At 43.7% G+C, this 11,278-nt stretch overlaps 1 protein-coding gene across 3 annotated transcripts in view; it reads right to left on the bottom strand.

The window, feature by feature from the left end:
• Positions 1-7,234: 7,234 nt before the first annotated feature.
• Positions 7,235-11,278, bottom strand: part of ZDHHC13 (zinc finger DHHC-type palmitoyltransferase 13) — a 48,596-nt gene continuing 44,552 nt past the window's right edge. For 2 of the 3 annotated variants that reach the window (XM_032640900.1, XM_032640898.1), the window contains exons 16-17: positions 10,162-10,259; positions 7,240-7,856 (exon numbers count right to left, since the gene is read on the bottom strand). In XM_032640900.1, the coding sequence (XP_032496791.1) occupies positions 7,718-7,856; positions 10,162-10,259 (237 nt within the window). In that variant the 3' untranslated portion in view covers positions 7,240-7,717. Of the gene's footprint in view, positions 7,857-10,161; positions 10,260-11,278 lie in introns of all 3 variants that reach the window. The other variant, XM_032640899.1, reaches the window with a different exon arrangement.

The following is an 11,278-nucleotide window of genomic DNA, read 5'->3' as shown; positions in this document are numbered from 1 at the left end:
TTTTTAATTTGTAAACCTTTTCCCAGAGCTATGTAAGAGATGCCATCATTGTCGATCGAACAATTAATAACACCAGGGATGAAATGAATTAACTAGACCAAATCCCCTTTAACCTGCACTGACTTTAAAAGCAATATGCTACCTTGGCCCTTCACTAGGAAGTCCCCCACGCTAGGGACTTCCAGGCTTGCTGAGGGGTAAGATACATGTGAAATGACTACCAGACAGTGCAACCTATTCCTCCACTGCAGTTCAGTTACCAGCCCCACTTACCACACACCCAGGAGACAAGCAAAAAACTTCAGTCATCCTTAGCTCTGCCCTCTCCCACATCCCCCCTTGCCTCATTCCCCAAGCCTCCCTGATTCTGACTCCTCCACGCCCACTCTTTGGTATGTGTATCAGTCGGCTACGGCTGCCATAACAGAGTACCATGGAATAGGTGGCTTTAACAACACAAATTGTTTTTTCACAGTTCTGGAGCCTAGAAATCTGAGATTAAGGTGTCAGCAGGGTTGCTGTCTTCTGAAGTCTCTCCTTGGCTGGTAGATGGCTGCCTTTTCCCTGTGTCTTCACATGGTCTTCCCTTTCTGTATGTGTGTGTGTTGTAATTACCTCTTCTTATAAGGACACAAGTCATCCTGGATTAGGGACCACCTGAATCACCTCGTTTTAACTTAATTATCTCTGTAATACCCTATCTCCAATTATAGTCACATTCTGAGATACCGGGGGTTAGGACTTGGACATAGGAGTTTGGGGGTGTAGGGGGGCACAGTTCTGCCCATAACAATATGTCATATAAGGACTTTCACGAATTGGTCTTGGACTTAACCCATTCAACTTAGCTTTAGACAATCTCTTCCATACAAGCCCCAGCTACATTCAAAGACCTGAAGCTTTCCAAATACTACAAGTACCCTCACCCCATCATGCTTTTGTGAATGCTATTTTTTTGCCTGGAATGTCAGGAAGATGGAACCTCCTCCCAACTCCTTAGCCTGGTGAACCCCTAGTAATCAAGTCACAGGTCAAATGCCATCTCCTCTGCAAAATCTATTCCTGAACTACCTGAGCAGAATTAATCCACCTCTGTATTCTCATAGCCAGTACATAATTAACACAGCACTTATCTCATTGCATTAAATTTTTAAACTCCCATCTGCCTCCTTGTTAGAATGTGACACACTTGTATTCACAGTGCTCGAAAAATAGTAGGCACTTAATAAACATCTGTGGAGTGAGTGAAGAAGAGATTATTATATACTGGAGTGGAGGGGCTTGGAAATGAAAAAACAAAACAAAGAACCTTATTGTGGTTCAGCAGTGTCTGTGTTTCTCCTCTGCTTCCTGGGCACCCTCTTCTACTGCATTTCCCAGGCTCCTTACCAGTGACCAGGACACATGCTGAGTTGGCCAATGGAGGCCCAGCCCCCAAGACCCCCAGAAAAGTCTCCACTCTCTCTTTGCACATCTGTGGATACAGAAGGCCCAGTGGCACTGAGGCCCTAGGAAATGGTGGAGCCATTAATTGGGAAGGAGCGTGGGTCCCTGCATGGGAGAACACCTGCTAATTCTAAATGGACTGTGACAAGAAGGAGAAATAAGTCTGATGTTGTGTTAGGTCACCGAGATCTGGGGGATGTTTACTATCGTGTTAACTTCCTTGAATAACATGCACCTGAAATAGTGGATGTGCTGCATCCAAGAGAGCTGCTATCAGTGTCCATCCCGTTCATTTAAGTCGCAGGGAGCATCACCAGGATTTTGCCTACTATTTGTGAAATCAATTCAAATGTGTCCTCTCCAACGTTGACGATACAGGCATTTGGGAAAAGGAATGAAGTTACCGCATGGTGATACGAGTCACACGATTGGGCTTGCTTTGACTTTAAAACAAAACAGAAACAAAGCCCTGCTATTACCTCCAAGCTACTGCCTTCTCCCCTCTCCTTTCAGAGCCAAACTGTAAGACTAGGTCCCATTTATTCCTTAGCATCTCGGCATCTGGCTTCCGATCCCCCCATGCCGCCACACCGCCGCACTGTCTGAGCACAAACTCTCCGGTCTCTCCTCAGTTGCTCTTCTCAGCCCTGCCTTCACTCCTGACCACTGCTTTCTCTCTGAAATTAGTTCCTCTCCTTGAATTCTATGACTCCGTCTCCCGGCTGCCCTCATACCCAACCTCCTCCCCGCCCCCTCCCCTTCCTCTCCAGCTCCCTAGATCCATGTTCCATAAGGTCACATTCCTGCCCTTCTCCTCTCTCACTTTTTTTTTTTTGTTTGTATTGGTTTTCATCTTTGGTCTATTTTTAGAATTGATCTTCCCATTTGGGGAGGGCAACTCCCTTTTCATTTTCATCTCATTTTTCTAGGTGTCTCCTGTGACAATCTCATCCATCTGTGCAGGTGACTCCCATCCATGCCCTGGCCTCCTTCCAGCTGTCTTAACTGTTCCACTGGATAGCTTTAAGTACCTCAAACAGGCCCCAACTACCAAACTCACCACCCAGTCTCTCCACACTGTTTCCTTTACTTCTCAAAACAGCACCACCGCCCCCTCATTCACTGGGTTCAACACTGCAAAGCCATCTTTGACTCCTCCTCTGCCTCAGTCAGCAACGGGGCCTGCCCTTTCCTCCTGTGCCTTCACTACTGGTTGCCTAGACCACAACTAAAAGTTTACCTCTAACATTTTTTATCTGTCAGGGTCCAGTCAGAAAAACAGAAATCACACTAGTTCTGTTTTTTAAGAGAGAAAATAATAGAGGAAATTGGCTAAACAGGTGCTAAAATGTTTGAAAAAGTAACAAGGGACACACTGACTTAACACAGAGATACAAACTGCAGCAAGCAGCTACACCACCCCTGGGGCTGCGGAAACAAAGAGAAGAGATGTGGGTATCCTCATTTACATGCCTCAAGGAGAGCTCTCCGGGGGACTAGGAGTCAGACCTCTGAGGAGAGCGCCCTGCCTAACTGCTGGTGCTTCTAAGGGGCACCATGGAGCTGATCCAGGAAAAGAGCTGGACACTGATTCCAACTGTCATTGTCGGGGTGAAGGGCCATTGTTTGAAGAGCACTGAGGGGAACAGCTGGCAAGTAGGATGGAGTAAGTCCCTTCTCCCCTCCTGCTTCCAGTCTACTGGCAGAACTTAACGGAAAGTCGGCTGACAAGGAGACTGTAATTTTCGGAGTCCTAGCCCAGACACACACGCAGAGTAGAAGGCGAAGATGTGGCACATTTCCCTACCACTAGCTTCTCTCTCTCTAGTCAATTTTCCAAAGATTTCTGAATAGCCAGCATTTATTGAGCCCTTACTATGTGCCAATTACAATTCTAAGCACTTTCAATGTATGAACTCATCTAATCCTCTTAACAGCACCTGGAGGTGTATACACCCCACAATATTACCCACAATACAAATAAGGAAACTGAGGCACTAGAAAGCTAACTCATGTGCCCAAAGAGATGAAAGTAGCTTATAACTGACATATCCAGGATGCATACCCAGGGTGCCTAGTATAAAACAGATTCCCAAACTCTTTTGTAACTTTCACACCTACATATACCCGAGGGAAAAGCCAAAATAGAATAACGGGAATGCAATTCCCAAAGTAAACGATTCTCAAACTGTAGCACATACATGTTAGAGCCATCTGGGGAACCTGACAAAAATTCAGACTCCAGGACTCTCTTCTCAGAGACTGATTTAAAAGGTCTGAGATGAGAGATTTGAATTTCAAACACATTATCCCTGGACACCACCCTCCGCACCCACCCCCCAGCCCCTGATTCTGATGTGAACGGTCTGTGGACCACCATTTGAGAACACGAACTTGGTAGGGGTTGGTGAGAAAATAAGAGAGGATATAACTTGAAAAAGTCCACTTGCCCCCAGATTGAGAATCAGCCTTCAACACAACTCTGATCACATCGTGTTCTGCTTAAAATTCCTCAATTCCACTAAACAGACTTATTCAGCAGATTCATGCAAATATTTATTGAACATGTACTACGCGTCAGACAGTATTTTAGGTGCTTGGGATACATCAGTGAACAGAACAAAGATCCCTCATGGACCTTATAATCTGACAGGATGGAGAGGGAGACAGTATGCAGTAGACAATAAATAAATCACACAGTATGTTAGAAGGTGGTAAGTGCTATGGGGGAAAAGGTAGCGTAGGGTAAAGAAGAGGAAAAGGGGAAGAAAAGGATGTTACGGGATTCCCTGGTGGCGCAGTGGTTGAGAGTCCGCCTGCCAATGCAGGGGACACGGGTTCGTGCCCTGGTCCGGGAGGATCCCACATGCCGCAGAGCAGCTGGGCCCGTGAGCCATGGCTGCTGAGCCTGCGCGTCCGGAGCCTGTGCTCCGCAACGGGAGAGGCCTGCGTACCGCAAAAAAAAAAAAAAAAAAAAAAAGAAAAGGATGTTACAACTTTCAAAATGTGGATGAGGGTAGGCCTCATTGAGAAACCGACATTTTGAAGAAAGCTGTGAGGAAAGGCACTATGGATTTCTGGGGTTACAGCAGTCTAGGCAGAGAGAACAGGCAGGGAAAGGTCTGAGGCAGAAGCATGCCTGGGAGGTATGTGGGATCAGCAAGGCGAAAAGCAAGAGAAGCGGTCAGATCCTATAGGGTCCTGCGGGCTACTGTCAGGGCTTCGGCTCTTCCTCTGGTGAAATGAAGAGCCAATGGAGGGTTCCTGAGCCCAGGAGTGACGTGATTCAATCTGCTTTGTACGAGGATCACCCCACTGCTTGTAACAGGGTGAGGGTAGAAGCAAGGAGACCAAACAAGAGGGCTATAGTAATCCAGGCAAGAAGTGCTGGTAACTCAGGACTACAGCAGCAATGGTGGCCAAAAGGATTCAATTCTGGATATATTTTGAAGATAGAGCCAGTAGGATTTCTCAAAGAAATGAATCTGTGGTATTATGAGAAAAAGTAAGTTATCAAGAAAAGATTCTAAGGTTTTGGCCTGAGTAATGGAAAGGATGGAGTTTCTGATCAACTGATATCGGGAACACTGAGGGTAGGGAACAGGGCTGTTTATTTTTTATTCATTTACTTTAAAATGTATTGTATGTTTTATTTTTAATCGATTTTTAAAATCTATGTTTTATTTGTGCACATGGGGCTAGGGTAGAAATCAGAAGTTCAGTTTCAATTTGGACAAGTTAAATTTAATATGTCTATAGATGTTTAAGTGGGTATGTCAAGTACACAGTCTGGAGTTTGAGAAGGAAGTCCGAACTGGAGTGAACAACCTGGTGCGTTTGGGCACATAGATGGTATACGTCACTACACAATCCGATGAGATTATAAAGGAAGAGGAAGTGAGTTTAGATAAAGGGCAAGAAGATCAAGGAGTCGCCTCTGGGACATTCCACAATTAAATGGTAGGGGCAGAAAAACAGCAAAGGAGATGTTAGGCTCTCAAGAGCAACCAGCGAGAGGAGGAGGAAACTCAGGGGTGCTCTCCTGGAGGCCAGGTGAGGAAAGTATATTAAGGAAGCACCTGTCAGATGCTGCTGGTAGGTTCTGTACGATGGACTTGGAGCTGACACGCAATTTAGCAACACGGAAGACACCAGTGTGCTTGACAAGAGCAGTTTCCATGAGGTGCTGGAGGTGAAAGCCTGACTGCAGACGGGTTAGGAGGAGGATGGGAGAGAGGACTTGGAGGTATTGACAAGGTTTTCAAGAACTTTTACCTACAAGAGTAAAGAAGTAGTTCCTTATTGCTCACTTTAATCTTACAGTTCCTTCCCTTAACATCGTTCAGTGCCCCTGGTGATCTAGCCCCTGTCCACCTTTCCAACTTATTAACCAAGCTCCCCACTTCCAACATCCTATAGACCCAGGCTGTCATTGTTCTGACTATACTTTAGACTTTCCCGTTGTCTTTACTCATAGAGTTCTCTCCATCTGAATGCCTTTCACTTCCAACTCCCTATTTCCAAACTCAGTATCACTGAAAACCCTTTCTAATGCCCTATCATCCATAAACACTTCCTTGATTACATCCACTGAGGCTCTCCCCAACCTCTAAACTCTAACCATATTTAATTTGCACCCCTCTTATAGCTTTTAGTACTTTCTACATTATACTATAGTTTCATGTATCTTAGCTTCCCCTCTAGACTGTAAATGCCATGATTAGTATGCCCAATTAAATGCTTTACAGCCTGCAACACCTAGCATGATGCTCCGTAAATATTTGTGGAATAATTTAAAAATGAATGAAATGTGCTTTCCATGTTACATATCAATTAGGTGTGCTGCAATGCAGTGGCTCTGGGAATTTGAATTTTAAACAAGTGAGCCCCAGGCCCCTGCCCTGTCCCTGTGACTCTGATCTAACTGGTCTATGGACCACAATTTGAGAATATTTACTTGGCGGGTGTTGGTGGGAAAGGAAGGGAGAGAGAAAAAGTCTTTCTGTCCCTTAAATGAGAATCAGTCTTCAAGCCACAATTCTGATCACATCATGTACTGCTTTAAAACCCTGCATTCATACAACAAATCCATTCAAATATTTATTGAACACATACGTGTCAGGTGGTATTCTAGGAGGCTGGGACCTCAGAGTGGGTAGCCCACTTGGTATCCATTTGACCTTGAAGAAAATACAAACTTCTTTAGGCTTTAGTTTCCTTATCTCAAAGCCTCTGTAGAAAAAAGGAGAACAGGTCTTTGAGGAACTGAAAGGTCTATGCCATTAGAGTACAAACTGTGGTCCAAAACAAGATGGTAAACAAAATAAGGCTCTATCATTCAGGGCCAGCTGGACATGATAAGAATTTTAGCTTTTACCCCAAGAGCAATGGGAACCTAAGGAAGGGTTTTCAGTGGGAAGGTGCCATGCATGTCCAGGGGCATATCCATATATATATATATATATATATATATATACACACACACACACACACACACACACACACACAATACCAAGAGTTCAAGTTGAATTAGCATTTCTTCCAGAACAAAGAAAATGAGCAATTACAATCACACCAGTCGAATATTTTAAGGGTACTAAGTAAAAATTGTAATTAATCTTTAAGATTTCCCGTTCAATTTTCTAAGCAAAACGGAAAACAAAATTAAATCTTGCTATTGCTACTAAAAGTGATCTCAGCTCATTCCTGGAATTTGGGAATTTTTCTTCACATCCTATATATACCTTTTCTCAATTTAAGATTCAAGAAGTGTCAAGTGTCAGAAACTAAGTCTCAACTACAAAAAAATATTTTTATTAAGTGTGAAAGCAAAACAGGTACATCTATTTAAATATTTTTTTACATATTTATAGATAAAACAAAGACAAATAATTTATCAAAAATTACAAGTTTAAAGAATAATACTATTTTGAAACAGCCAATAAAAGTATCTGAAAATACCACATTTTCTCGATAATTGGTGAATATTATCTCCAAAAAAAAAAAAAAAAAAGGAACTTGCATTTTCTTGTGAAAAATATAAGTTTTTTTTTTTAGATGTCTGCCAAGATTGTTCAGAAACAGTCCATCTTACTAAGTCTGAAAAAGTGTAAGCCTTTCTCGAGAACTTCTGTTTTTACCAAATGCTTTAAAAACCACCTGTGTTTTCCTTTGGGCTTAGGTGAACTCTAAATCTTCACTTCACTTGCAGACCACAGGGCATCAACATAAATACAAACAAATCAGAGTGAGAGTTGTGGGTTGCTTTTCTTCACACTGAGCGAAGAACTTTCTCCTTAGCTGGGTGAAAGACCATGGTGTACTGTGACGTCCAGTCTACTGCACAGGGCTTGACCAAGCCAAAGCAGCCACACTGAAAGAAATCCGCGAGGTTCTGTGTGAACCCAAGGCTGCCAAGAAAGAAAGAGAACACGTCTTACTACATTTCCTGTTAGCATTTGACAAACATTCATTCAAACCATAAACATTCACTGAGAATTTACAGTATACATCCTTCCAAGATCCTGCAGGGAATCTAGAGGTGAATCAGACAGTCTTGAATTTATGGCCCTTAAAACTGAAGCCCAGTTCCATTTCTGGACCTGAATCCCTATTTTGAGATTCCCTGGCTTGTGCCCAGCAACTCAAGTTCATTTTGGGTCCCCACTCACTAGAACAGTCACTGCCATCATTAAGTTTCTTTCTTTCCATTCCCACTGCTCTAATTCAGACTTGGACTATCTCAAAGGACAGACAGGCCAGAAAAACTATGATCAACAAGATGGGATTCTTCGAATTCTAAGAAACTCTAAATGGTGTCTTTGTCTCAATTCCTTCTAATTCTTCCTACATACTGGAGACTGGTCCTCCAAACACTTGATATATTCATAGCCCCTAGCCTCCCAGTCAAAACCCTTTAACAACATTCCTCTGCCCAGAGGCTCAAAGCCAAGTCCCTCATCTTCGTACTTACAGCCCTATACAATAAAGCCCCAGGACTCCTCAGGTATTGATGCTCCAAACTCATCTTTTGTTATAGCTACTCTGGCTTTATTTTTCTCATGATCACAACTGCATGGGCCATTCTTCTACCCTGGAACCCACATTCCCCTACTCTTCCATCAGGTAACACCCTTATCCTTTTAAGCCCTACCAGTTCTCAAGGCCTAGGTCAAGGCCCACTTCCCCTTTGGAGCCTTCCTGACTACATATCTTCAGCATCATTTTTTCCTCCATTAAATTCCTGAATGCTACTGTCTGTTCCAGTTATCATGAATACTCATTTTTAGGCATATGCCCCATCTTTCAAGTGCCTAACCCAACGTCTTAAACACATCGGAACACCTGTGTGTGAGGGTGCATGTGCCACTGCTGCTGGTTACTGAGAGTGGTCAAGAAATTTCCAAGGCTGCTAAGAAGGTAGCTTCCCAGGCAGGGGGCTGCCCACACGGAACTGATGGGGTGGAAGCAGGGAGGCGTGCTGGGGACCGACAGGGCCCAGTTCAAGAGCTGGCTAGTGAGTAGAAGTAACTTAGGGGAAGACAATAAGACAAATCTTTGGAAGCTAGTTTCAAAGTGGCTCCAAGGCTTTACCTTTAGTTCCTCCAGTAATGCTGCCATGTCTTAGCAATTCCCCAAAACGCCCCAACTCTCTCACCTCTGGCCCTTTATTCAGACACTCCTCCAGGGCTCAGGATGCCCTTCCTTCCTGCTCCCCACCCCACACCTTTCAAGGCTCAGCTTAAAATTCCACCTCTATCACAGAGAGGTCCGCACTTCGGTGGAGTAAATATTCCTCTGGTTAAGTCACTGAGAAAGGGATTTTATTATCACTGCCAGTCTGAAACAATCATCACAAGCTTAACACGACTCTCTACACTCCATCGCTTTGGCCGCCTCTTCCCAATTAAGTCAATTTCTCTCCTCTAAACACACATCATAGTCATATCCCAGGCTCTGATTTCCTTGTCTAACAGCCTAACAGTTTCATCTTGTACCATGAGTGTGCATTAAAATAGACTGCTCATGAGATATGCAGTGAGCAGTCAAATCCCTAGAGGGCACTGGGTCACCTCTGCAGCGCTCTCAGCCTCCAAGATCCCGACATATCTGACAGGAAGATAAGCTTCAAACCCTGATCTCTCATCTCATAAGATGACAGCAATCCTACAAACACTCTCATTTTCAGCTGGGGACAGGTTTTACACAACCAGTGCTCTGGGGAAAACATATCCCAAACCTGAAAAAGTAACTTTTCCCTGACACAGGTGGGCACTTTAAACATCAGGCTAAAAGAATTACTGGTGATAGAAAGTCAGGTTGAAAATCCTGGCAAAGCTCACAATCTAACGCTTTCTACAGAGAGCCCCGTGGCTGGCTTTCTCAGCCATGTGCTTAGTTATCTCACGCTGACTTCATGCCAGCAATATGCAACCTTGTGACCATGTGGCTTGACTGAAGAGATCGCCCATCTTGGCAAAACTTCAAAGTCACTTACTGTTTGTGCCGAGTCCAGTAGACTAAATCTTACCACCTTGGGGCTCATGACCTTACCACTCATCTCCTGTCACTGAGGCTTCCAAGAAAGAAGAGGTTCAACTCCGTCAGCCAGTTAGAGGATGGCAGCAGGGCTGTGGGTGGTGACACTAGGTCGGGAAACCAATGGCGAGGCCAGCACCTTCCACCAGCTCAGTGGGCAGAATAGGTCTCACTTACTTGTACGGGGTCCTCCTGAGGGACAACGTCTGTTTCATGTGCCTGCTCTGCTTCAGCAGGCTGGTTCTCTCATGAGAGGTCAGGCCCAGAAAAGCAATCTGAAAATGAAGGTGGGAAGGTACATGAAAAACACCACCACATCGAGGCTCATCACTCTTGGCAACGCATCACAGGACACTGGCAAACATTCACTTCTCCCCTAAAGGCAACATCACCTGGATTGCTAACCAATGATCACGGTGAGGGCAAGGACAGAGCAGCTCAAAACAAGACTCCTATGTAAATCTAGTAGCTGGGCATTTTTTTTTTTTTTTGATTGTCTGACTTTTATTAACCTTCAAGAAAGCAGAGTGCATTGACTCAGTCGTGAAATGATTGGTTTAGTAATTCAAGCTGTGGCTTACGGCCATGTTTAGATTCTCAACACATTCAGCATTCAACTTCCAGGTGAATCAAACAACATAAGGTCAGTATTAATGCAATTATCTCAACCTCTATACGCTTCTTAGTGTCTCTTTGAAAAGGGCCAAATAAAAAAGTTAATCTGAAGTGAAGAACATTTAAATCCATAAATTTGGGGAAGTGTAAGAATTAAGGTAACTTTAAAAACTCTCAAATCATTAAAACCAGTATTATTCACTAAGCTATCTCACCTAATCCTCAAAATAATTCAAACATCAAGTTCCTTATCTGTAAGACAGAGATTATCACAGCGTCCTCATCGGATTCTCTAAGGATTTGCGATAGTTAAAATGATCCAGTGCACAGGCTGACAGAGATGAAGTAACTGGTCCAAGGCCACACAACTTAGAAAGTGGCAGAACTGGGGCGGACACCTCAGTCAGTGTGAGAATAAATCCCATGGTCCTTGCCAGCCGTCTATGTGCTCAGTTTGACTCCCTACGGTCAAAACCATGACTCACCTGAGCACTCAGGAAACGAAAGGCTTTAAATAACTGGATTGTCTTGTTTATTAAGAAAACAACTTTACTCTGAATTCCTGTTTTTGAAAACTATCCAAAATTTTGAGTCCACTTTCCTACCTCAGAGAGTATAAACAAACTTTCATTTAAAAAGTAAAGATATTATAGCCTCAAATGTACTTATTCTAAGAGTC

This window comes from Phocoena sinus, chromosome 8, assembly GCF_008692025.1.
Source record: "Phocoena sinus isolate mPhoSin1 chromosome 8, mPhoSin1.pri, whole genome shotgun sequence".
Lineage (NCBI taxonomy): Eukaryota > Metazoa > Chordata > Mammalia > Artiodactyla > Phocoenidae > Phocoena > Phocoena sinus.
This window is presented reverse-complemented; position numbering and strand designations above follow the sequence as displayed.